This window comes from Lathamus discolor, chromosome 3 (assembly GCF_037157495.1).
Source record: "Lathamus discolor isolate bLatDis1 chromosome 3, bLatDis1.hap1, whole genome shotgun sequence".
In the NCBI taxonomy this organism is placed as follows: Eukaryota; Metazoa; Chordata; class Aves; order Psittaciformes; family Psittacidae; genus Lathamus; species Lathamus discolor.
The window spans coordinates 133928374-133955811 of NC_088886.1; the positions used below are offsets into that span (position 1 = coordinate 133928374).

The 27438-nt window shown below is 41.2% G+C and overlaps 1 protein-coding gene and 1 long non-coding RNA gene across 2 annotated transcripts in view; one reads left to right on the top strand and one right to left on the bottom strand.

The window, feature by feature from the left end:
* Nucleotides 1-388: 388 nt before the first annotated feature.
* Nucleotides 389-2391, bottom strand: LOC136010546 (uncharacterized). Its single transcript, XR_010610924.1, has 2 exons — nucleotides 2117-2391; nucleotides 389-814 (listed from the first exon to the last, which is right to left on the bottom strand). It is a non-coding gene; the product is annotated as an uncharacterized LOC136010546 (long non-coding RNA).
* The window catches only part of TBC1D12 (TBC1 domain family member 12), a 46316-nt gene continuing 20546 nt past the window's right edge, over nucleotides 1669-27438 (top strand). Inside the window, 4 exon segments of the mRNA XM_065671905.1 lie at nucleotides 1669-1812; nucleotides 1815-2748; nucleotides 19948-20071; nucleotides 26036-26092. Of these exon segments, the coding sequence (XP_065527977.1) occupies nucleotides 1686-1812; nucleotides 1815-2748; nucleotides 19948-20071; nucleotides 26036-26092 (1242 nt within the window). The 5' untranslated portion in view covers nucleotides 1669-1685.

The following is a 27438-nucleotide window of genomic DNA, read 5'->3' on the forward strand; positions in this document are numbered from 1 at the left end:
ATCCCCGGCTCTCCCCGTCCTCCCCATGCCGCGGGACAGGCCGCCCCATGCCCTGCCCGAGGCGGCTCGTCCCGGCTCCGGTCCCCGGCAACACCCTGGCGTGGGCCAGGAGTGAGTAACGACACGTAGCTCAATCCCCGCCGCCGCCCCCAGGGAGCAGCTAGCTGCGCCTCAGCGGGGAACCGGGGCCAGGGCTCTGTGAGTCCTCCGCAAAGCCCGCCCCGGTCTAAGAACCGGGATTACGGATCTCGGGGGGCCGGGCCGAGCTGCGCCGCCGGCTACCTCCACGCAGCTCCGTCTATGTGATGCTGCCTCTTCTCCGTGCTGCCTCACCGCCCGCAAGCACATCTTAACCTACGGTACTCAGCGTCCCTCCCAACACCCTCGCTGCTGTTAAAAGTCTTTTTATTATTGTTACTCCTTTAAGGGGAAAAAAAGGGTTAAAGTGTCAAAACCAAAAGTACCGAGCGCACTGCAGGTCCTCTCTTTAAGCATGGGCGTCCTGGCCGCGGACCGCGCTTGAAGTGCCCGGCGGTCCATGGGTACGCGGGGTGGGGTCGGCGGCCGCGTCCCTACAGAGACTGTGTCCGGCTGCCGGCCGCGGCCCGCGGGGTGCTGGGCTTGCTGGGGGATCCCCGCCGACTCGTTCGGTCCCAGCACAAGCAGCAGGAGGCAGGCCGGAGCGGCGGCCGGGGTGGGTAGTAGCTCGGCTCTGCGGCAGGGCACAGGCTGCCGGTCGCCGTGGTGCAGTGGCGCGGCACACCAGCGGAATAAACCTGAAAGCTGTGCTGCCATTCAGTGGGACCTTGATAGCCTGGAGAATTGGGCACAGAGAAACCTAATGAGGTTCAGCAAGGGCAAGTGTAGGGTACTGCACCTGCGGAGGCAGAACTCCAAGTACCAGCAGAGGTTGGGGCTGACCTACTAGAGAGCAATTCGTCTGAGAAGGACCTTGGAGTATTGGTGGATGGTGGACTACGAGTTGGCAGTGTGCCCTTGCGGCCAGGAGCAACAATAGTATCCTGGGAGGAGTGTGGCCAGGAGGTCGCGGGAGGTGATTTCCTCCGTTCTACTCGACCTTGGTGAGGCTACATCTGGAATACTGTATTCCAGTTCTGGGCTCCTCAGTGTAAGAGAGACAAGGAAAGGGTCCTGCAGAGGGCCACAAGGACCATCGGGGCTCTGGAGCATCTTTCTTGTGAGGAGAGATTGCAAGAGCTGGGCCTGTTTAGTCTAGAAGAAAAGACTAAGAGGGCAACTCATGAATGCATGTAAATATCCGGAAGGATGGTGGTGGGAGAATGGTGCCAGACTTTTTCAGTGGTGCCCATGATGGGATGAGGAGCAATGGCCATAAACTAAAACACAAGAAGTTTCACCTCAACCTGAGGAAGAACTTCTTTACGTTGAGGGTGGCAGAGCACTGGAACAGGCTGCCCAGAAGGGTTCTGGAGTCTCCCCTTCTGGAGACATTCGAAACCCGCCTGGACACGCGCCGGTATAACCTCCTCTGGGCGGCCCCACCTCGGCAGGGGGTTGGACCCCATGCCAGCCGGAGGTGACAGTCCCGGCTATTCCGTGCAATACGGTAGGCCGGCGTGCCTTTAGATGTACTACGGTCGGGGCGGAGGGCGGTCTCCGCGGCACCTCTCTGGCGGGGAAGATCCGGTCTAGTTGGCATCTCTATGGTTCCGGATGTGGCCGCGCCGGGGGCGGGCGCGCCCTTCCCGCCCTGCCTCTCTATGGTGCCTTTCCGGGGGGAAGGGCCGGCGCCGCGCGCTTGCGTGAGCCGGGGCCGCCGCTGCCCGACCCGGTGAGCGCCGCCGCCGCTGCGGAGGAAGGCGCGCGCCCCGCCCCCCTGGGCCCCCGCCGCGCCGGGGGGGCCGCGCCCCCACCCCGCTGCGCCGCTGGCACCCCCGGCGCTCCGCGGCGGCAAATGGTGGGGCCGGACGATGCCGGGGCTCCGGGCAGCGCAGCCGTGCTTCCCGCGGGCCGGCAGGAGGCGGCGGCGGAGGAGGCGGCGGAGGAGGAGGAGGAGGACGGGGAGCGGGATGGGAGCCGGGGCTTGAGCCGGAGGAGCGGCGGGCCGGGGCCGGAGCGGCGGCTGCAGCGGTACCTGGCGGCGGGTGGGAAGCGCTGCCCGGAGAAGCCCGCCAACGGGGCCGCCTGCGCTGTGGGCCCCCGCGGGAAGATGACCAACGGGGACGTCGGCTTCCTGCTGCTGCCGCCGCCGGAGGAGCCGCCGCCGCCCCCTCGGGCAGGACGGGCCGAGCCGGAGCAGGATGAGCAGGGGCCGGGGGAGGAGGAAGCGAAACTGCAGAACGGGGGCTTCCTCCCCTGCTCGCCCAGCCCGGGGGGCGGTGGCTGTGGCCCCGTGGGGATCGCTTTGGAGGAGCCGCTGAGGAACTGCCGGCTGCGGAGCGAGGCGGATCAGCGCGGGGGGACCGTCAGCAACTCCCCGCCGCCCCTCGCTCCGCCGGACGAAGCCGTCAAGCGGGCGCAGGCCGCCCCCTGCGTGCGGACCTCCCGGGGAGCGGCGGAGCTCGCTGCCCTGCCCCTCGGCTTTACGGACGTGAACCTGAACTCCCGCAACACCTACGAGGTGAGCCGCCGTCGCAGCGCTCCGGAGCACCTGCCCCACGGAGGGATGGCGCCCGCGACAGCGGTGCTGCCGCAGGAGTCCGCGGAGAGGACCCGGCGGGCTGGCATCGCCAGCGCCGGCAGCAGCTTTGCCGAGTTCTTCACCAGGTAAAGGGTCAGGCGGTGGGGCCGGTACCGGCGCGCCCGACAGCCCATCCTGGAGCCGGGACGGGGGTGCCCCTCGGGGCGCGGGTTGGGGTGTGCCGGGCTGTTGGGGTTGTCCGGAAGACCAGGTCAGCAGGGTTTGGCTGCCCGGCAGCGCTTCCAACCCCGGCGGGCGCTTTTGCCACCAAGAAAATATTGCTACAGTGAGGAAGAGTCTTTGCGTTGGGCGTGAGGGTAGCGTGATAAAGGTACTTTCGCTGCTACAGACTACATGGGCTTTAAACCGGAATTTGCTTCCTGTACCAGAGCATTTTATTTTCTGAATGAACACAGTGGTACTGATGAAACTGGTGGTGAAGTGCTGGTATTGGAAGCTCCTTTGGGGTGATTCTGAGAATTGCCACGGAAATTGAAAAGGCTCATAAAGCTTTTGCTACTTGTTGATACTGTAGATACAGTTTTTTTTATTCCACTGTGTGGTTTGGAAAGCTTTAAGGAGTAGGCTTTGTGCCCAGTTTAACTGGGCTTCTGTTAAGTTTCTAGTACAACACCAAAAGCTTTAGGACATCTACCTGGGGCACTTGGAGACCGTAGCATCACTCTTTAACATACTACACAGGAGATACATCTTGAATGTAATAGTTTCTAGCATACTCTCTGTTACTTCTGTTTGAAGAAGAGAGTTTAATTTCCAATTTTCTAACAGTTTCATTTTCCAAACCTTATTATAGTTACTGTGTGCCAGTCACTCTGATAGAACAGCGAGTCTCTAATACGGGTTAAGTCTATAAAGTGAAGAATTAATGTAGGAGAGGTTTGATCTGAAAGCAGGATCCTAAATTGAGAAATAAGCTCCTTCTGCCAGCCCTCAGGAAAGGCAGAGATGGATTCCTGCCTGAGGATAAGGATAGTGGCAGTTGCAGAGTAAGTTTAATGCCTCATTGTTTCAAGGATGGATTGAGAGATGTCCCTCTGTCCCCAATATTTCCCGTTAGTATTCTTCCCTCTCACCCTTTTTTTCCCCGTTGTGTTACGTGGACTGCAGTACTTCTTCCCTTTGCCTCATTACTTGAACACTGACATTGGTACTTGTTGCTTTTTGCCCCAGAGCAATAGCTTAATGAAATTCTGAAGGATTTTCCTCATAGAAAATGCTGAACTTGGTCTGCAGTAGTTGTCAGTATACACTGATGTTTGCTGTTTTCAGTGAAGGCTTGGGTAATACATGGGGAAAAAAAATTCAGTTGCTTCTATCCTGGCAAGAGCTACAGTGCTGACACCTCAGTGAAAAAAAGGATTTGCCAGAGTCAGTTTCATAGCCCCTGACTGGCCCAGCTGGCTGTGCCTCTTGTGTGTTGGCCCTGGTGAGCAATATTGGCTTTAGAGGCTTTACCTTCAGCTCTGCCTATACATTCATAAAAGTGCCTTAGTTACAACTGATTTCATCTGAGCAGCCAAAATAGGATCTTCTAGCAAAAACCATCTTTTTATTTAGAAAAAAAAACAAAACCCAACAAAGCAAAACCAACCAACCAGAAAACCAAACCAAAATGAAACTTCTCTTCCTTGATAGATTTGTCCCTAGGTACAGTAGTACTAGTCTGTAGTCTCCATTGCTTAGAAAAGTGGTAATAAAACTTTCATATTTTTTTGGAGTAGTTAGTTCTTGTTTTCTGAACTATTTCTGACACTTTAAAAGCTTGGACATCTCACTTTTTTTTTTTTTTAAACTGCTCAGATTCATTCAGAACTGACAGTTGCCATTTGCCATTTGTAAGTGAATTTTTCTCTAGTTCTTAGAAGGAGAAATACCTTGGCTCTCAGTAATGAGGGCCAAATTGTGTAAAAATTACCCTGTGATTGAATGTTACAGCAACTATACCTCCTTGTGAAGCTTCTCAGCAGATGGTTGCTTGTATTTTTGAGTAGGCACAGAGCCATAAATGCTGTTTCTCCCTAAAGTTTAAGTAGTACCAGGTGGCTGTGTTCTGTCAGCAGTACTTGCTTAGAGAGAACTCATTTGTTTTGTCAGGATGTGTACCTGCTCCCACAGTGTATAAGAAAAGGTGCTGGATATGTTAAACACAGGTAGTTCAGCAGCCTGGAGCCTCTTACATAGGATGTTTTGCACTTGTAATGCTTTGTCCGGTTTACAGACTCTAAATTTCTGCAGTTTCCTTTGTTTTTCCTAACAATTATAATTATATGGAAATTCTTTTAAATGGTGGACACATCTTGCTGTTATTTAAAAAATGAGAGAAGGCAAGGGGTAAGTCCTCCTGCCTTCACTGTGAAACTTTCAGTGTAATTGCTGTGACCAAACAGTTTGACCAGGCAGATCTGAGTTAGGAGGCTACTGTTTCCAGCTGCTCGCTCCCAGCTCTTCAGTTCTCAGACTGGCCTGCCATGCAGTTATTTAAATGGTCTGTGTTAATTGTCTGTCTGCATTTCACTGAACTGGAGGAGAAAGTGATGGGGTGAGGTAGGGGAAAATGGGAGCAGCTGTCAACAGCAGCATCTTACTTGAGCTCTGTGACAGGAAGAACAGCGGTGCCCTCAAGATTGGCAGTAATAATTATTTTAAGATCATGGGAAAGTTCACATCAGTGATTAAAGCTTTCTTTTTCAGGTAAGTACTAGGTGTAATATTTGGCCCTGGGATCTTAAGTTGTATCTGCCAGATTATCAAGCTTGTCAAATCAATGCTAACAACTTCCAACCCCAAAATAATCGTGTTTGCTGTCTTCTTGTTCTACTTTGTTTCTCTCAACATGTGAACTGGGATGCCTCAAGTAAATCAGAGGTATGTGGAGCAGAGTGCCGTGGCAAGGAAAATTGCATGACTATGGTCACTTGTCTCCACTGTGCTACTGTTATGGTCAGAGCATTATGTGGCTTCTTGAAAGTCACCTGTCATTGCTTTGTACTTCTGTGTATGATTCATAATACAGTCATATATAGGCACTGTTCTTCTGGTTTGTGGTCTTGCATAGCAGCTTACAATGTTCTGTTCTTGGGTTATTGGATCACTTTTGGGTAGTCCCAGCACATTGCTGTTGAGTACAGAATGGTTCTGTGAGCAAGAATGTTGCATGGACAGTTGAATTAAAACTATGATGATTACCTGCAGTGTGCTTTATCCCTCAAAGTGGCACATACAGAGCAGAACAGTAAACCAAAAAGGGCAAGCAGCAGTGAGTATTCCAGGGCTGAGATTAAGCCATGGTGATTCTGAATCTCTTGTGAAGATTAATTATACTTCATAGTTCTACTTGTACGTACCATGCACCTTCTCAGCTTGTGTAGACATTGTTTCTTTCCAAACCATGTATTTACTAGATAAATATAGGTATCATGGAATGGTTTGGGTTGGAAGGGACACTAAAGGTCATCTAGTTCCAGCCCCTCTTCCATGGGCAGGGGCACCTTTCATTAAACCAGGTTGTCCAAAGCCCCATCCAGCCTGTCCTTGGACACTTCCAGGCATGGGGCATCCACAGCTTCTCTGGGCAACCTGTGCCAGTGTCTCACCACCTGCACAGGGAAGAATTTTTTCCTAATATCTAAATCTACCCTTTGTCAATTTAAAGCTATTCCCCCTTGTCCTGTCTCTACATGCCCTTGTAAAAAGCCACAGCTTTCTTGAAGGCCTACCTTCAGGTCCTGTAAGGTTGCTACTGACAACAGCAGCAATACTTTGTTGTACTAAAGCACCACTTCTGCAAATACTTGTTTTCCAGAAGCCATCTAGCAAGTCTTCCTGATAAAATTGCAAGGATTAATTCATAACTGCTACCTCTCAGAGGACTTCATGTGCTGTGAGCAGTAGGCGTAAGGGATTGTGAGCATGTATGGCAGTTGGCACAAAGATGCTTATAAAACATGTGTTTAGTCTTGTCCTTCCTTCCTTCGTTCCTTCCTCACCCAGAATGGTTGTGTTTATTGTCCAGAAGTTTTGAAGAATCTTCCCTCGGGGAGATGGTGGAAAGTTGAAGGGACTGATATGTGTAGGAACAAAGAACTGAGAAATCTCTGAGGCCCACATCTTTTTTTAACTCCCTCTTTGTAAACACAGCAAGTAGGTTCAGCAAGTAGGTAGCTCTTAAAAAGCTGCTAACCCAGCCCCTACAGGTAGCCTTGACTGAGACTGGAGGTTTGCAAAGAGGTTCACATCCCTGGGTATTGTTATTTGTGTACATAGTAATGTCTCTAGATCTGTGGTTTGTATTTCAATTTATTACTAAATAGCACTGGCAGCTTTTTGTGCTATGTAAGCATATACCTAGTCTACAGTTGCATCTTGTGAATGTTTAATACCAGAATCGATGTTTTTCTTTTATACAGAGCTTTTCTGTTTCATAAGTCAGTGAAACTTCAGGGGATGTACTGTGCCTGTGTGGGGTTAAAAATTCTGTTTGATGGTGTTTTGGTCAGTAATGAGTCAGGAGGAGAGCGAGCTGTCCTAGTTACCACAGATCTTCTAAAACCTCGTGTTTGTGTGAATGAAGATCAAAGAACATGTTGATGGGGGCAGTTCACAATCCTTGGTTTATGTTCCCTTATTACCTGTGCCTATACTTGGTCAGTTCTTGCTGCAATCCTGAAAGACTTGTGTGTTTGGTTTCGATTTGGGGGTTTTTACCTTGTTCAGATTTACTAAGGAAAAAAAATACAGAGTGCTTCTAGCAGGTCAAAGAAATAAACTGATTGGGAAGATAATTAAAGGAGTATAACAAAACTTCCCCCCACAGCACCCTTCACTCTTCTATCTTGTTAGATGCAGGTTTTTTACTTTCTCTAAGCAATATTGTAACTTAAGTGACCAAGCTGATACTTAAAATTGAATTACAGCTGACTGGAGAAAGTGGGCAAGGGCACTTGGACCCAGATCAGTGACTAACTTGAACAGTATTATTTTTTTTTCCTGTTAGACATAATTAACTTGATATAAATAGGAAAAAGTATTCATATTGTCAAAACAAGAAGCTTCTCTGTAGGCTCTTAATTCACGGTTTGCGAAAAATGATTTATGAGGTTGTGTTGATGTGTTAGCCAGTTTCTGGCTCTCAGTCATAATGAATAACAAATATAATGATACAGTAAATGTAATCTCTGGAGTAAAACAAACTGTAGCAAACTTGACAAATGCTCAGCGTTTTTTTCTTCTCCCAACTTTTTAAGTAACTGTGTACACAGAAAACTTTACTCGAACCTGCTGCTCATAAAAAAGGTGAAGGAAATACCCCTGCACATTTGAAGGTTCTGTTGCAAGTGCAGATTTCACTGTAGCAAATTAAATGTATGTGGCAGCAGCCTCTCCAATTCCAAGCAATCACGAAAATGAGCAAGTCCTCAAGGTCTGTGAGTTGAAAATGCCTGTTTGAGAAAGTTTTACTCCTGGGCCTCGCGACGTGTAGCTTTCAGAGTTTTGTGTTTCTGAAAAACATTGGTAATGGGTGTTCCACTGTAAGTATGCGAGATGTTTTCCACTTATGTTACCATTTTGGCTAGGATGTCTGTTGAGAAGCAAACCGAACAGACTTTGTTATGTGGTAGTGGAACAATCATATGCTGATATAACTCTGGATAGGTGCTGGATTGCTGTACTGCTCTACCTTCTGCCTGCAGCCTGTCTCCACACTTCCTTCTGAAAACCTGACTAAATGTTGCTTCTAAGACCTTAGAGCATACACATAATCATCAATTTAAACTTCCCTAAATATTAGCAATTTCGCTTCTCTCCTTGGTAGACAGTGTAACGTTCTGTGTTGGTACAGGTATTTGCACTGGGAGCCTTATAATCCTAATAGGATTTTTCCTGAAGTAAATTCTCCTTAAGTTAATGCTGTGTTGTGTTTTTCTTTTTTTTTTTTTTTTTTTTTTTTTTTTTGTTGTTGGTTGGTTGGTTGTGGGTTTTTTTGTGGGGGGAAGGCGGGGGGAGGGCAGGCTTTGTATTTTCTTCTTTTTTAAGCCAGAGAGCTGAAAGTGCTGTTTAGTGTGCAACAAACTGTTGTAGTCATAGCTTGTTTTGCTAAGGATTGTTTTACGAGGCATTTAAACTTAACCTGAAAGTATTTCCCCCTCTGCTTGATTTTGCAGAAGGCATTTTTCATTCCTTGGTCTCTTCTACTTATTTTCTGCCATGGAATTTCTTACAGACTACATTGAGAATAGTGTGACAAAGTGAATGGAATCTCTCTTCTGAATGGGGTATGACTAAAACGAGAATGTTTTACATGGAAAACAACAACCAAAGGAGGTCGCTTTAACCACAGCTGGCCTCTTAAGTAAATGGTAGTTTTATGCTTTTGCTCTCATGGCTGTTCAATTATTCATTAGGCTATTTTGTCTTGATTGCTTAAGAAAAACCCACAAAGTTTAAGGGTTTTGGTTACATTTCATTTACATGGATGCAAAAATTGTTATTTTTCCTTTCAGTTTTTGGGAACTGCTGAGATATTTACGATACAAAGCCTATCCTCTTTTATCGCTTATTGCTCTTGTTTATTGTCAGCTCGGAAGGGACTGGCTTTGTTGGACTGGGCAGTAGGCATTGCTTTAAGCTTCTCAGCCTCAAACTGTGCTATGCTTCTCAGCCTTTTTGTCACTGCTTTCTAAGGAAGTAAAGTTTAGGCAGTTACTGCCTGATGTCTCTTATACTGCATAGACTGTGAGCCAGGTTTAGTCAAACCTTTCTGAGATTGAGAAGACTCAAGTAGAAAAATCTTACAAGTTTTTGAATAAGCATTGAGCAACAGGAGGGTCTGCAAAGAGATGCTCTGATAATTTGGCTCTGTATTGCAGAAACCAGTCAGCTGTGTGAACACCTGCAGAGTGTATTGCTTCTGGCCTGGCACTGGGGTAGCAGTGTGAGAGGTGAATGGATGTTGTGTGGGTGAACTTAGGATTTTAATTAGTAGAAAACTAGTTTTGATGGTCATGGATGAGTTTATTCTTCCAGAACTTCTGAGAGCCAAACACTCAGACTGGTGTTCCTGTAAATTCCTTTCCTGTTTTCTTACCTCCTGACTGAAAATAACACCTGTAGCCTGTAGAAGGAAGCTCTTTTAAGTTTTTCTCCATGGTACTCCTTTAATAAGATGAAATAGGGTTCAGTTTACATTGTTATATTTGGAACTTTATTTAATGTGCTCTTGGGTAAGTCAGAGTCTCTCTTGATCATGCGGTATAATAAAAGTTGCCTTGGTGGCTCCCCTTGCCTAGGACAGTTCTGTTGATCTCAGGCTTCCAGAATAGGCAAGCTAAGTGATTGTGTGGAAGGAGAAAAGACACCAAGAACAATGAAACATCTATAGCTCTTCTGCCTCTGCTGGAGCCACAGAAACCCAGACTTGCTGCTGCCTCCTTCGCTGAGGTCTAGTTTGATGTGCTGAGGAAGATGCTATGGGAGAAGAGCATACTTTGTACATCTTGTGCTTCAAGAACAGCAGTTGTTGGCACCAGCTCCTCTGCTTTCTCTAGCAGGGGAAGGCTTGGCCCTGGCCAGCCTGTGGGGTCTGAGACCCCCTAAAGCTCAATCCTATCTGTAGTGCTTCAGTTAACTAGTGTATCTGTTTAATGTAGGATCTTGTCTGCCTTGCTGCTGGGCAGTAATGAAGCAGCTTGTATGCTGGATGCCAGAAAGCTTTATAAAACTAAACCAACCATGAACTACCAAAGGTATTTGGGCAGCTGATAGCTGTGAACTGGGAAGCCGTGGAGATTCCAGAACACAAAATATCTTTGCTTTGGGTGGCTGAAAGAACTGAGGATGTTTAGCCTGGAGAAAACCTTATCGTTCTTTACAACTACCTGAAAGGAGGTTGTAGTGGGGTGGGTATTGGTTGCTTTTCCCAAGTAGCGAGTGGTACGATGAGAGAAAACGGCCTCATATTGTGCCAGGGAAGGTTTAGATTGGATATTAGGAAAAAATTCTTCAGTGAAAGGATTGTCAAGCATTGGAAAAGGCTGCCTAGGGAAGTGGTTGAGTCACCATCCCTGGAGGTATTTAAAAGACTTGTAGTGCTTAGGGACATGGTTTACTGACAAACTTGGCAGTGTTAGGGTAACAACAGGTAATGTGATTCTGTGATTAACAGGTAACATGATTCTAACTTCTTGCTGTAAACCTCAGGTATTTTGCAGATTGCTTGCTGTTCCTTAAATTCTGCAGGCAGCTGTGTGATTGAGAAATTTCTTCCTTGCTTTTTACAAAACCATTAGGCAAACCAAAAGGAATTGGGCTCATACATATTAATATCTTCTGTGTAACAGATCAGAAGTGGATTCTTGCATTTTTTAATATGTCTGCAAATTTATTGCTGGAGCAGTGACATAAAATATACCATGAATTGCTAACCACAGCAGAAACCTGATACATGATGTGGCTATACAAGCAGTGCAGTAGTATTTTGTAGTACTGCGTTACAGGATTGGGTAGTCAACATACGCTCTGTTTTTGACCAGAAAGGAAGAACATTAACTGAGGTTCAGCTAGACAGGTCAGAGTAGTAAACATCACCAACACATGGGACAGTCTTCAAAATAGAACTCTGCCCCATCTTTGAGCTTACTGTTCACAGACTTGTAGGCTGTGTCAAAGGCTGGAAATCTTTCTTTCTCATCCTTGTCTTGAAAGCGTGTATAGTAAAGGAACATGTGGACTACAGGTTTAGTGACTGCTCTGATAAAAATGGTGGCTTTTTCTTAACCAAAAGTGTGTCAGTCATTACTAGAACAGTGTTAAGTAGTTTGCTTCATTAGGTTGTACTTCCGTGAGGTGTCTTGGTGAGCCAATTGAAGAATTTGCTGTTGTCAGGAAACTAAGGGAATGTGTCTTCCCTGCTTCTGGTATTTATTTGATCCTCTGTGAGCTGCTGTAGCTCACTAAGCCAAGGAGTGAAAAAATGTGGGTAGCTTTCTGTGGGATTAGTGACTTGAATTGACTTGCAAGGTATGGAAAGTCTCTGAATCGATGTAACAGAAGGGAGTGTAGAACATTAATGGTGCAAAGAAAAGAAATGGGCTTCCCCTCAGTGGAGCTGAAACAGCTTGGCCATTATGTGTGTGTGTGGGGAGGAGCGCTGTTTTCATTAGTGAACACTGATTCACTGATTTCATTCACTGTTTTCAAACAAAATTCACTGTTTTCATATTGCTGGTTAATCAGCTCTGGCTTTGTTGGAGTAGATATCCCTGGCCATGCACAAAAGAGCAGAACATCTGTAGCTGACTGGTAGAAATTCTCTACTTCTTGCAGCTGTGATCTAGAATTTGGTTTAGATTCTATGGGCGAGATTTGGTTATTCTAGATTCACCATAGTGTTAGACGTAGTGTCAAAATAGCTGCTGAACTGCCTGATTAAATATGAAAATGATAGACTAGTTTGGCATAGAGCTTCATTTTGCTAATTCACTTTGAAAAGTAAAGGTGAGACCACACTGTTTATTTTCCTTTAGTCTTTTTGTATTTGAGCATTCCAAAGTGTAACTGAGTCTGTTACCTTGTGTATGTGCTTGCTTACATATGCTTTTGAATGTTTAAGCCTGTTTGTAAAGCTGACCTGTGCAACAGCTCTTTATAAAAGTAGACTGTTAAAAGACTGTTTACCAGTAATTGTTCTGTACAGTATGTTCTGTAATAGTGCTAAATGCTTTTAACTCTTAAAGCTTCTCAAGTGTTTGTGTACCTGTATTAAAACCTTTTGTAAAGCCTCTTTGGGACTGGTATCAACTAGGAGCTTGAGCAGTGGGGCTGATCTAATTTAGTCTCTTCAGTGCCCTTCCACAGTAGTTCTCTTGATCTTTGTGTCTTCTCTAAGAGGCTGGAAACCTCCCTCTCTGCCTTCAGTCCTTAGCATCTACTTCTTTACAGTTCTTAAGCTTTCAGGTTTACCCAATTGTAGCTGAGGGTTTAGTTTATGAATAATATCAATGGAAATGCCATTAAAAAGAAAAAAAAATACTGGAAACTTGGTTTTGCTGAAGAAGCATATTCTTCTGATTAGGTTTTTTTTTTTTTCTTTTCCTTATTTTATTTTAGGGGGAGGAGGGGAAACCCAAAACTTGCTTGTATAGCACTTAAGACTGTAGAGTATTATGCATGCAGACATCGAAGTCTGTTTGGAGAGGGTGGTTTGGGATATTCTTTGGCTTGTCTTGGTGTTGAGAGGAAGAGTGGGTCTTTGTACTGCTAAAAGGTGCTAAAACTACAAACATCCCATAACAGGTCTATGTATGGGGATAACAAAATGTAAAGAGAAGCTTGTGTTTAGCTTCTTGTAGCAAGGTGGTAAAAGAGGTGAACTGTAAAATCCGTCTGGTCACCTCCCTTCCAGTATAGGGCACAGCTTGGAAACTTATGCTTGGAGCAGCATTATAAATGCATGGAATCAAAACAGACTGATGGTATTCTAAGTTATTGAAACTAAAAATGCAGAATGTGTAATAAATTATAAATGTATTTTATTAGTGTTTTCTTCTAAATCTCCATGTTAAGCATTTTAAACTAAACCTAAATACATTTGCATATTAAGTAGCAAATTAAGGTTGAAACGTGGAAGTAAAGGATGAGTTGAAAAGCATATCTGTAAAGTAGGGGTATTTGCTCTTTTTTATGTTCATGTCACTTTTCTAGCTATGACTAATAATTTGAGAAGACGCGTGAAAATTAGCAAGTAGCTCCTAGGCAATGTCATATAATTCAAATCTAAAATAATAGGGAAGCAGTAATACCCTATCCATTGGTCTAAAATAATTACTGTCTGCACTCTGAACACATTACTTTTGAGATAATTTTTTGTCAGTTCCTACAAATTGTGTACTGTATATAAACAGTTTAAAATGTAGAAATAGAATCATACTTTTTGTTGCTCTGCAAGCTTTTTAAGTGGTTAACCAAAAAGGTTTTATTTCCTTTCAATGATTCATTATTTATGCTTAGAGTTGAGTTACATTTGTTTCTGTATGTAAATTATTGAGAAGTCTTGTTTAAAGCAGAGGAGCTAATTGTGTATAATCAGGCAATGTGTTTTCTGCTGTAATTTCCAAATTGTTTCACACAAGACCTTAGCAGAATGGAGAAGACTTGAGTATGATGAAAAATTCTTTTGTGTTCTTAAGCAGCTTTTGCATGTTGCACGTGACAAAAACATGACATGAAAAAATGCCAATGTGAATGTAATAATTTCTGTTATGTGATCACTAATAGTCATGAAGGAATATGGAATCACAGGTTTGCGGGGGTCTTCAGAATTGGTGCAGACAGTTCTGAAAGTATGGGTTTAAGTCAAAATGATTAATTTTAATGCTATATCAGTAAAAATGCGTCTATAATAATTCATGGGACGTACGTCTTCTAACTCTTCACTGATACAGCTCTTTAGATAAAGATACATAAGTAGTTCCTTTATCAATCTGTCTTTCAGCTAATGCAAATTTCAACAAATTTCAAACATAGACCTGTTTTATATGCCTAGGAAGCTTATTTAAAAATTAGCATAGGGATGCAGCAAGACCAGGCTGTGTGCATAAGCAGAACTCTAATCTTTATGGAGATGCAAAATCAGTTGTATTGTAACACATACACAGTTTTAAATGAGTTTTACTTCATATGCCTGAGGTTTTATTGGAATCAATGGATTTTTAATACAGTTTAGTTATTGCAGAGGAATGCATCTACTGGGGTTTTTGAACTGCATCTTTTAATTATTTAAAAAAAACCAAGCAAAAACCAAAGCTGCTTTTTGTCTAACTCAGTGCTCATTTGTCACATTAATTCCATGCTGGATTCCCCTTCTAAGCCTTTGTGATTCTGGGAAGGAAAGGTATATGCAGTAGAGTAAGGATGCTTTGATGTGATTCAGATTTCTTCCTGTTTGTCCTGCTTGCCTGCAGTTAACATGAGACAGTTGTCTTCTATGCGGTGTCTAATAACAGGTACTAGATGCTTAATAAAAAGGAAAATATAATCAGACCTCACTTCCTTTCTTGGTTTTTGCGGCTTTCAAATCTTTACTCGGTGCTTTCCTGTTACCATAGGTCTTGAAATGATTGTTGATTGAAAATGACAGTAAACCAGATTATGTGTGTAAATTAAGTCAGAAGAAAATGTTTTAACAGTAAGGTGGGTTTTTTAAAAAGTAATTTTTAGTAATCTAACTTACTGGTCACTTCATGGAACTATTTTATTTGTAGATCAGCAAGTAAACATTTTGAGTAAGTTCAACATTATCTTGTAAGGGAAGTAAATTAGAAAACAGTAGCCTAGCTTTCAGCATCAAGATTTAAACACAGTATTCATTTATTTCTAAGATAACCATGACTTCTGAATATTTTATTTGAAAAACAAAACCAAAACAATTTCTGTGGTGCCAAACTTCAAGTTTTGCAAGGATTGCTTTCCAGGGATGCTCACAATTTTTTGGCTAATTATCTTTGAGGTTGCTATGCCTTTTAACAATCTGATTGCAACTGCATTGCTAGACTCACTGGCTAAACAGTTAGAATGGCTTTCTAGGCTAAAAAGTACTTTCTATTCCCAAAAGTACTTTAACAATGCAGAGTCAGCTATACACATCAGGTCTTCATTTAAGTTGCCATCTTGCAACTTAGCTGCATTTCACAGATTTATAAACTACTATTTTATTTTTCCTTTGTAGTTCTAGCATAATTCATGCTGCTTCTTCTCAACCAGGTTAGAATAGCTGTGCTACCAAATGACTTCCTTTAGTCCTGTGGTCCAAGCTGGGGATGCCACTTCACAGTTGTTGCTTAATGCAACAGTTCTACAGGTTACGTTTTGATGGAGGGATTGGAGATGGTAAATCAAGATCTAGATCTTGTTTTCAGGCTAGAAGACTAAGGGCAGATATAGGCTTATGAATGCTGTTTCAAAGCGTTAAGAATGCTGGACTCAAATGGGAGTTTTAGGGGAAAAATGGGAAGTAAAAGTTGATTGCTTCAGACAATGCAGTATTATATCTCAACAACATAAGAGCTCTGAATCACTGGAGGTGATTCTTTTGGCAGGCTTCTTTGAGGTTGAAAGTTAAGATTGAAAACCCAAGGATGTGCATTTGGAGTGGAAAGGAAAGCAACTTCAGGTTTTGTTTAGATGCACAAGGCAGCAAAATATTTTTAGCCTGTTCTTAAGTGGTGCACAGTGGAGTTGTAGAAAGGGAAGATTCATGTGTGTAATCTTTGAAAGAAAGAACTGTAGCAATAGAACATCCAGCTTGAAACTAGATTTGAGTTTGACATTTTTTGTCAAACAGAAAACTACCGCGAAACTACTTGGTCTTGTGGAGAGGTGAATCAGTTACGCCTAGAAGCAGAGTGGCTGGAGTTGTATCTAGCCTGGTGCCTTTCCTACCTGCTGATGTTCATGGGTGCTGCTATTTGAAGCATTTCAGCTTTCTTTGAGTGACTGATGCACAAATATGGCAGCCTGGTTTCTAGTCTGGTGTTGGATGAAATTAAGATCAAGCTTGAAGTAAATGTCTCTCATATTTTCCAGTGACTTCCTCTAAAACTTGGAAATCTCTCATCCTCTTGTGCTGGCATATAGCTAGCTCAAAAAGTGGAAACAAGTTTTGTGTTCACATTTCTTTTGGGGAAACCAAAACCCCAAAGTAAACAAACGAAATCCTGTTAAAATAGCAAGTTTCACCTACCCCCTTCTGAGACTTACTTCTGACTGCATTTAACCTTCACTAATTTATATTAAACAGCAACAAAAAAGTGTTTTGAAAAGCAAAAGCAGAGTGGAAACAATTGCATTACTGGAATATCACATGAATGCCACCTGTGGAAATGGTTAACATCTTTGAATTACTGTACCATCAGTGTGCTTAAACCTTTGCCCAGAGTACCATGGCACAGGCAGGAATAGTTGAAGCAATGTTCTTAAATAAAGAAGAAAACTGCTGCTTGTAGCTGTTACTACAGCTGCAGTTGTGTGGTCAGAGCCCATACGTTTTTGTATAACGTAACCCGAACCATGTTAGGTATTAGATGTATTGGTATGTGCCAGTAGTGGCTTATTCTGTGTTGCTTCAGTTACTTTTCAAGCTTTCCAGTGCACCTACTGAGGCATTTTTGAGTGTCATTTGAGAGTGTTAGTATGTGTTCTAGTATGGTTATATAAAACTAGCAGGGGAAAAATACCCTTGCAGCTTTTCCACTGGGCTTTTGTAAACTTGATCTCAATTCAGTGAACTAATTTAATACTGCTATCCCACAGGCCCTTTCAAAAGAAAGCATTATTCAGTTGTAAAGTGTAGGCTTCTTTCTAAGGAATTGTGAAGTTTTCAAATAGCATTTTGGTACAGAATCCCCAAATCCATTGACTTTTCAGTCCATCTCAATGGATGATTTTTTGTGGGATCAGTGAAACTCATGAATATTCTAAGCAGCAACGAATATATCAAATCTAGTACACTTCCTGCAATTCAGTGAATACAACTTTTTAAGCATTCACAGATGCTGTTCTTTAACAGGGGTTTTGTAAGGCTTTACTGTTGTCAACAGCACATCAGATGTGATACTGTTAGCTGCCAAAACAAGGTATTAAAAGTGTCCTTCCATCTTCAGCAAAGCTTATTTGTAAACCTCCCATTAGTTTCTCTTGAATTAGAATGCCTATGTGAGGTCTATTCTGGCATGATATGAAGTTTGACCAGCTTTTGCCTTCACAAGAAACAGCCTTCACTGAGTATCTGCTCAATAAAAGTAAAATCGTACGTTTTCATTTGTCCATTCATAAAAAGTGAAACAAGCCTTTGCTTAATTCAGTACACCAAAGAATATTGACACCCCTTCCACCCCCTTCTGCACACCCCTCATCCCTAAGTTTCATTATGATGGGGACTGTATTCTGGAAAGGGTTTTTTTATGTTATATTTGTTTAAAAAGAATTAAGAATAAAATTTTGTAAGAGCTGTGAGCATGCCTAAATCTATTACACAGAAATCTTAATGAAAACCTTCTGAGTATCTACATGTTTTTTGTTTTAAATCTACCAGTTTCCTGGTTAATCATAAACCAGCTTTGACATAGTGACAGATTGCTGTCAGTGTTAAGGGCATACCTCTTTCAGCTTCCACAAGTGCTAGAAGCAGTGGAGCTGCACTGCTGGGTAATCCTGGTGGTATTCCGTAGTATGTGCAGAAACCAGATGGTTATTGCTATCCATGAAGTCAGGATGCATGAGCTATTTTGTATGTCAAGAATGGAACTCCAGAATATATCTTCCTGCATATCTGCTTTTCAGGGGAAAAAAATTGTCCTCCAATTAAGTTCAAGTGCAGCTGCTGCAGTAGTTGCTGATTTAAGGGCAAGGCTGTAGTGTAGTTTTTTGTTTGGATGGACTTGTTTATTTCACTAATGGTACACAGTTCTGGGATTTACTGAGGACAGTGCCTTTTAAAGATGTTGGTACCATGGCTTGTTCATAAGCCTTTCCAAGCCATGTGCCACAAACCACTAGTTTGGTGTTCTGTGTACTTACTTTGTCCCCATCAGGGAAACTTACAATATCTTAGTTCGTCCCTTTGGAAGCAGAGTTATGGGATGCAAAGATCCCAACCTTCTGTTAATTAAGCTGTTATTAATAGCAACAGCTTGATTCCATCAATGATAGGTAACTATTAATATAGTACAAGCAATTATTATCAAACATCCTCACTCAGTTACTGCTATAGGAGAGTCTTGGTGTTTGGAGTTTCTCTGTTCTCCTGGATTCCACACAAATGCTAGTCTGGAGCTTAGCAGTTCTTGGGAGACTTCCACAATTTATAAACATCTGCTGCTTCTCTACAGCTTGCTATTTTCTGGTGGCTAAATCTTCAACTGTGCACGAGTATCTGTAGAGTCCTCTCACACAAACTTTCACAGAAGGGATTTTTGTAACAGACATTTGCTTGTTTCCCGAACAGCAAAAAACATTCTGGGAACTGAAAAGATAGTTTGTATTTGAGCTATACAATGTCTTACAAACACTAACAGTTTATAATTGTAAAACTACGCTGCCTGGCTAGAAACCCTGACAACATTGGAATTTAAGAGCAACTTTGTACTTTACAGATCAATTGTGGTTGTTGAGGCATGCTACTTCATCTGGGCAAAGAGAAGAGACACTTTTCTTGTGCACAAAAATTACTGCATTCATTTTGAGAAGAAAATGTGTTTTAAAATAAAGCAAATGCTTTAAGTGAAGAATAAACCTGGGGATCTCTCTTTCAGAGGAGGAGTGTGAACATACAAGGTTTGCTAGTTAGCTCTGCACAAAAATATCTTCAGATGAAAATGCTCCATATTCTGTTTGCTCAGAGGTCAGCTTGTAAGCATCTTGAGAAATAACCTTACAGACTACTGAAGTTTTAATCCCTCCATGTTACTAAGTTTCTGGAAAGTAAATTTCAATATTTAGAGCAAGTGCTGCTTTCATTTTCAAACCTGTCATACATAGCATGTTCTGTGGGAGCTTGTGGTTGGAGTCAAGTAGTACAGCTATGTATCTAGACAAATGGTTTCTAATACGATCTTGTGATTGTTGGCTTTCTAAGAAGTAACTGGGCAGTACAGTCATCCCGCCTGTTTGAGTGTAATTGCTTTAGTCAGTGGCAAAGGTTATCTACTAAACCGAAGCTGTGTGCACATTCTCTGGTTTTCTAGTCTATGCTTATGGAAATTGAAGGTGTGAAGAAAATGTGAAGGTTGCAGAAAATGTTAGCAGAAGCAGTAGTTCACTTTTTTATATATATATATATATATATATATATATGTATATGTATATATAATTTATACAGTGATTTCCAGCTATTTTCTTTTCAGTCTCTGAACAGCTCCATAAGATACACTAAAAAAAGTCACAGACAAAAGTCTGAGAACTGTTGCATGCTGCTCACTTACATGTAAGAAAATATCTGGTATTACTAAAAGAGCTTGGGTATTGCATAAAGTACCTTGTAATGCAGAGGTAAAATTGAGTGTTAAGTGTAAATATTAGCATCAAAGCACCTTTAAAAAGCTGTTCCACTTCAAGTTGATAATCTTAAAGTATAAGAGAAAGATAAGGTAGCAGACTATGTATTTGCTGAGAGATCTCTGCAGTGGTGATCTTGGTTTAAAGAAAAGTATGTGGGTACAAATATAATTTGTTTATATGCTTATAACAAAAAGAAAACTCTCCTCTCTTTTCAGAAATTTTTTCACTAAAAGGACAAAGGAACTCAAACCTGCTGCCCAAAGTGCTCCTGGCTGGAAGTTGTTTGGAAAAGTCCCACCCAGGGAAAACCTTCCAAAAGATTCCAAAATTATTCAGCAGGTGAGTAAACAACACGCAACTCTAGGTACAAAACCTGTAAAAATTAATGCATAGGTATTGCAGTTTTCTGCTGTTTATCTCCATGTTGTTACTATACAACTGTAGAGTATTCTGGGAAGTATTTGTCTAAAGAATAGTAGTTACTGAGTTTGAGTTTTATAATTTTCTAGTACATTTCAATACATTTCTTCTTATAAAAAGGTGATACATGTTCAAAAAGTGTTTAAGCTGTTAAAAGAAAATCAGCACTTGTATTAATTTCCTGTAAAAACTGCCTTATTTAATGTGATGTGCTGCTTTATTTTATTTATTTATTTTTTTTAGAATAGCAAAGTGATTGTGAAATACTATTTTTTAGTCTAACTCATCTTTGCGTAGTCCTTCTTGCCTGGAAGACTTACTGTCTGGGTGACTTACTGGCTGGGTAACTTAAGCAACAAATTGTGTAGAATTCTGAAACGTAATCTTGTTTCATTTAGACTTTCAATCTCACTCAAGATATTTTTGTTTCAAAATAGTAATGTAAGTTGAACTTGTTTTGGAGTTACTGGGGTACTACAGAAAGGTAATTCTGATTTCCTTCCTCTAATACAAAGTTGAACTTAATAGTTGCATTCCTGGGGAGCCTGTCTTTAATTTGGTAAAATAATACCGAAACATCGTAGTCTTTAAAGATGAGGAATTGGTAATGTATCATTAATGTAATGTTAACATGCAATTCTTAAGTTGAAAGATTTGTTGACATAAGAGATGTGAATATCCCTTGTGTTGGTTAAAACAGTACCTTGAATCTCTTGAGAGCTGCTTTCTCTGTCTCCTTACATTCTCTCTAAACTGATATATTTGACAAGTGCAAATGGCTGTGAATGAAGCAGTGTTCAGCCATCTTCTAGAAAGAGCTTCTTAGTGAAGAGGGCCTTTTGGGAGCAACTAAAGTGAAAAAAGAGGGTTCTTTTTGAAGGACTTCAGCGTAATGGGACTTGTCACACAATAAAATGTAGGGAATGATGAGATTACAGAAACTGGAATCTTGGGGGTTGGACTAGATGACCTTTAAAGGTCCCTTCCAACCGAAACTGTTTTATGATTTACTGTGAAGTAAATGGAATGCTTTTTCAACATTTTCAAATACAATTTTCCTTATTTAAATGGTTTCCCTTTTTGGGTGGGAGAGGGCAAGTCGTCTTAGTTTACTTGCAGATGAATGCTGTTGTCCTTCTGCTTTGAAAATACTGTAGTAAAAATCTGGATGTCTCTTTCATCCCAAGAAATGGAGAATATGCATAACGCTACCAGTCATAGAATCATAGAATAGTTAGGGTTGGAAAGGACCTTAAGATCATAAAGTTCCAACCCTCCTGCCATGGGCAGGGACACCTCCCATTAAACCATGTCACCGAAGGCTCTGTCCAACCTGGCCTTGAACACTGCCAGGGATGGAGCTTTCACAACAATGTTTGTTCTGGAGACCAAGTCATCTGCAGAAATAGTCTTAATTTCTTATCCTGTTGGCCCTCAGTGACAGTTTTTCTTTTAAACTGTAGTGTTAACCTTTTTTTTGTTTTAAACTTCTCCAAAGTGATAAAAAAGCAAATACAGTAAGTGTATTGTCTTTAAACGTGATAGAGTTGATCCTAGCCACTAGTCATGTGCTTTGTGTTATAATGGTTGCCAGATTATTGAGTTTATATAATCTGGAATAATGTGTCAGTAGTAGCTAATATTTTTTAGCTTTTAATTTTATCTGAAGTATGCATGGTCTTTAGATAACAGCGTAATCTTAGCTTATGATACTTTATCAGAGGGGATCCAGATTAATGTTAACACAGAGTTAGATCTACAATACTTGAGAAAATCTGATTCTTAAATTGAGAGGTGAGAGCAATGTCTCTATGTCTAACACGTCAAATGTCTTACATGTGTGTTTAAAAATTACAGTGTAGCTCCTTGTACATATGACTGAAGAAAATCCAATGGTTTTCAAGAATGTTCAAATTTGCTAAGCTGGCAGTGGGTTAGAGTGAATATAGGCACGTACGGTTATTGAAGATCAGTGGAAAATACTATCTTCACTCTCTGAATGGCTGACTGAAGTCTCTAGACTAAATTCCTCACTCTGCAGGAGAGTAAACAAAAAGAATATAGGCAAGAATGCAGTTATGAGGCCTTTAATCATATTTCTGTCAATTTCTTAAAGTAACTCTGTGAATTTAGCAAAATACTTAATATCCTACATGGAATGTCTCTATAACTGCCACTTTGACTTTCTAAATTGAAGTCAAAGTTTATGATCTGAAACATAAACCCTGTATATTCCCCCAACATTATTAGTTATCTATGGTCAGAACAGTGCCTGCTTGCTGTTTACCGGCTTTTGTAAAATCAGCTTCTAGGTGTAAGATGATGCAAGTAGAATAGGCTTAAGCTGTAGGCAGGCTGCCTGCAAGGGAGTTTATGGTACATTATTATTAGCAACAAATCTTACTGTTCCTGAACAGTTATGGCATTCTCCATGGTTAAACACAGTTCTGTGACTTTACTGATGCCAATAGCCAGCCTTGGGAGGGTGCAAATAACTGGTTGATTAAGGAAACTCAGTAATGAGTCAGCATCCTTCAGATGAAGGATGAGGTCTTCTTGAGAAACCCTTTTAGAGGAAAAGTTAACTTCTGACAGGAAAAACTTCATAATAAATAGGAAAAGGAAGTCTTTTGGGTAAAGGTAATGCTTATATCAAAGGTTTATAGCAATATTTGTTAATAGGACTTTCCTATTAGTAAAACAAGAAAAAAAAATGCATCATTGTAGATTTCTAGTCAAAAGGCTGGTAAGAGCTTGCATGCCCTGTTGTATCCTGGCCAGTGGAAGCCTCCTTTGTTATCATCATTTTGGTAAGGATGATTTAGTAAATTGATAGTTACATTTAAATTAATGCTTGTGGCTCCTAATCAGTGTCAACTGGAAATTGCTATATATGCCTCTCCAGAGAAGTCAGGTGGTGATTCTAATATCTTGAGTAACTTCCAAGAAAATCTGGAAACTGAATTTGGGATACTGTTTCAGACATTTTTCAGACAATGATGCTAGCCAGCTCTGCCTTCAGAGACTGTCTAATGAATATTACTGTAAATAATTCCTTTGCAAGTTTCTTAGCATTTGATAAATGTTTTTGTGAAAAAGCCACCTGCAGGGCTTGCCTGTCTGGGGAGATGGCAGTGTCCCTTGCAGCTGTGCTGCCATCAGCATGCTGTTGGTGAGATGCTCTAGTGCAAACTGGGTCAGAGGTTGAAAGTTCTTGGCAGCTGCATCTCCCTGCTCGCAGCTGCTGGCGCGCTTGGCTCTCCTTGGATTTAGAGCTGCCCAAGCAGGATGTGATTGAGGCCAACTCTTTTGCTGGACATCTCCCTCCTCTGGGCTTCCTTCCTTCACTGTTTTTTAGAAAGGGAACTTAGCAACTCCTTAGGACTGCAAATGTCAAATGCATTTGATGGTTTTAGGAAGTGTGCCTTTCTTCATGAACTGCAGCTAATAAAACTGGCTATTGTAAGAAGTATGTGGTCATTAATGATCATTCTAGCAAATTCTTTTCAATCTGTACAGAAATCTGCTTTAAATTAGACTGCTGAAGCATTTTAATACAGAAGCATTTAAAGGAGAAACTGACTTGTAGGCTGATTTTGGTGTGTATTGACTGAAGTCCAAGTTCTTTTTAAAAATGCAAGCTCAATTTCGTTTTTTATGCTTATAGCTAAAAGAAGAGAGCTTTTAATGTATAATTAAAATGATTCCAAAAATCAACTCATTAAGATTAGCTCTTGATTTTATTAAAGCAGTTTTGAATACTTATTAATTTGTTTAAAGCAGTACAGTGATTGGTTTTTTCCTAATATGCCTGAATTAAACTCAAAGTATGGAAATGCACATGGAAGATAAAAAGAAGTGAAACATACGCTAAATTAACTTAATCAGCTATTTTAGCAAAGTACTGTCAATGTCAGACTTACATTGGAGGGAGGGGTGGAGCTTATTTTCTATTTAAATCTGATGCATCATGAAGAGCTTGCAGTGATTTGCAAATTATTCCTTATTCAGAAGTGATGTGTCTTTCGCAAGCTGTCATGTTGCATACAAAATGTAAGGTATTAGTTTTAGACACTGTTAAATACTAATGCTGATTTTGATGACTGGGTCACTGTCCTGTAGCCTCTAAAAGTATTTTTGAATCTCTCTGAATATTTGGAAAAAAAAAAAGTACTTGAGGGCTGAAAAACTTAATGATCTCACTTGCATATTTTTCCAATGTCGTTGTCTCCAGTCTGAGTTCTAATGGAGAAATTGCATTCACTGAATCAGCAGAACTCCTGTGGTCTCCCAGGGACAACTTACTGGAGTTTTCTCTTCAGAGGAATGGATGTATTTTGAATTGGTTTTCATGTGACTCAGACCTTGTAACTTGCAGTATTAACTGTTTTTTCCAGTTTTTGTTGTTTTGATTTAACAGTGGAGGAAGCTCTTGATGCTTAAAAGTGTATATGGCATGTTTGTCAACAAATCTAAGGAGTGAATATTGGCATGAAGTAGGTAAATACAGTGCTAGATGCTTTTTCATAGGGTTGATTCTTAAGTAGATTATCTAGATAGGCTGGCTCATCTTGCACTCCTACCAGAGAAAACAGAAAAGCAAGACTTACGCCTATTTAGCAGATATGGGGTAGAAATAGTAACATTGGTTAACAATGGCTGGTAACAAACTGCCTTGAAACCAGGACAATAAGTCAGGGTATTTGGTCTTGCAATGACCAGTGTAACATCAGAATAACAATTTCTATACTAGCAGCAGTGAGATGCTTGTGATGGTTTTCCTTTGTAGACAGTGTAGCAGTCAGATTTTCAAGAAGTGTCCCTTATCTCTCCAGAGTCACACATGTAGTCAGTTAACTGCTATGCTAAAGATAAACCAAAGACATTCCCCAGTGTTTTAGGTTTTTGCAGGATTATCTTGTCAGTAAAATGGTAACGAAACTGGTTGGACATCAGTGAGACAAATGCCTCCTTTTGCACATAGAAAATACACTTCAGCTCCAAGTAACAGGGCTTACCGAGCTTGGTAAACTTGTCAAAACTTATGAAGTTTTGACAAATGTTCACAAGGAAACCTGTCAAGGAGAGCTTTTCATGATGGCTGCACTGTGCTGGTGGCACAAATGCATCTTCAGGGGAGTACTCTACAATGAGCATGGATGGCATTAATGTTTTGAAAACATCCCTCCCTCTCTATTGGGCCTTTGAATTTCATTAGCAAAGGATGGTGCAGGTGAAAATAATTGTGGTGGGTTTTGGGGGTTTTTTTCTCTTAAGTGAGCTTTTGAGGTTGAGCAGACTTGTGCTGGTAAGCTTGAGGGGTTGTGAGCTAACTATCTTATAGGTAAAGATCTAGTTGGGTGTGAAATGCAGTCTAAGATGAGCTAAAAGATGAGCTAAGGAAAGTGAGGTTTTCAAAATTTGTTTTCGGAGCAAACAGTTTCTGTTTCGTGTCATCTTGTAGACAAGATGTAATTCTTTTTAACAGCTATCTTACAAGGCTAATGTTTATATAAGTCTAACTTTTATGGGTGATTAGGGCTAGTGAGCAACAGTGTATCATACCTTTTGTTATGCACCTGAGAACTGCCACAGAAAAAGATCGCCCTTCAGGCAAAGACGCCGATTGTAGAAAATATATAATTTAAATTAAAACAGAAAAAACAGTCCAATAGGTGTCTATACACATTTTGCACAAGTGAAAAGTCTTTGTATGTGTTTTCATATATTTTGAGGGCTGAAGAACAATGAACAGACGCATCTATATTTCTTCCAACATAGAACATAAATATGTGTGAATTTAAAATTTGGCTTGCATGTTGCTATATTGTAATGGTCTTTTTAATTTATTCACTAAGGCTTTGCTTCTGTTTTTCTCATTAGGATGACAGTACTGGCAGTCTTGCATCAATATCTGCTCTCAGTCTATTAAACACAGGGGTATGAAATTTAATATATGTATTTTCTTTTAGTTGTATGCGATGCCATGCATGGGACTGTGTAGCACTCATTAAAGTAGAACAAACATCACATTTTCACAGTAGCATGAATATTTTATGGAACTAACCATCAACTCATTAGATATCATTAGTAAAATAAGCAAACAAACTTCACACATGAATCTCACTAACAGCTAAAAATGTTACAGTATTACTGTTTATATTGCATGTTCTTGAATAGCAGGAAATAGGTAATGCTAGAGCTTGATAGTAATTTACTTATGTTTGCTGTGCCTCCTTGCTTAATGATAGAAGTTGTTAAAAGGCCTAATTTGTAATACTTTTGAGCACCTCATGTTAGCTTTGAAAACTGGTATCTCTTTTTTTCCCTGTCACTAAGTCATACAAGCTATTAACACAGAACACACAGTTGCACAACAGAACTCCAGATGCTTTTAATCACTGTTTCTAATATGAAACCAGAAACTAGAAAAGTGTAGCTTTTGAAACATTTGTTATATGTTATGTCTTTGGTTTGCTGTGACTGGTATCCTTCTGAAATTAGTCCAGTGCCCGTCTGTTACTGTGCAAACTTTTAATGTAATCCCACACTCTTATGTTAAACTGGAATGGTACAAGCTGGCTTTTTAGTTCTGTGGATCTGTTAACTATGGCTTTGTGAAATAGAGCAGTAATGTAACTGCTAGTTGATATTTGATACCTGTGGTTCGTGTTACATGGTCTGGCCACTCTCAGCTTGTCTTTATAGTGCCCAAAGCCTGTGGCTTCATGCGCTTTGTAAAGAACAAAAGATGGAACTTGATGCAATTTGTTAAATACCCAGTTAATGAAAAAATAAACAGTTGAAGATGGATGGCATTACTTTGGAAGGCTGACCTAGGAAAACTCATCAGTGTCTGGCTGTTCTCTTGCACTGCCTAAAGATTAGTATTTTTCCCTCCTTCAGTATAGGTTCTTCCTGTGTCACCTGTAGGTTGCATAAGAATGTACTGTTCTGTCTGTCCTGATAGCATCTGGTGTTTAGTTCTGGGAAAATGTCACTGAAAAACTCTTGAGTCATAACCTAGACATCTACTCTTGCTATAAGCACTTCTTTTTTTTTTATAATTACCTTGTAGCCAGTGCTAGCTCAGCAATTTTAACATTTAACCTGGGATGCACACAATGGCATAAGAGGGAATCCTTATATGTTAGTAGAAATTCTTCTTACATAAATTTTGTATTGGATTTATTAGAGTGATGTAGATGGGCGCCCTCCTAAGTGGTTCTGTTAATGCTTCCATTTGTGGATGATCAGCCCTACTTGAAATGAAGGGAAATAATCTT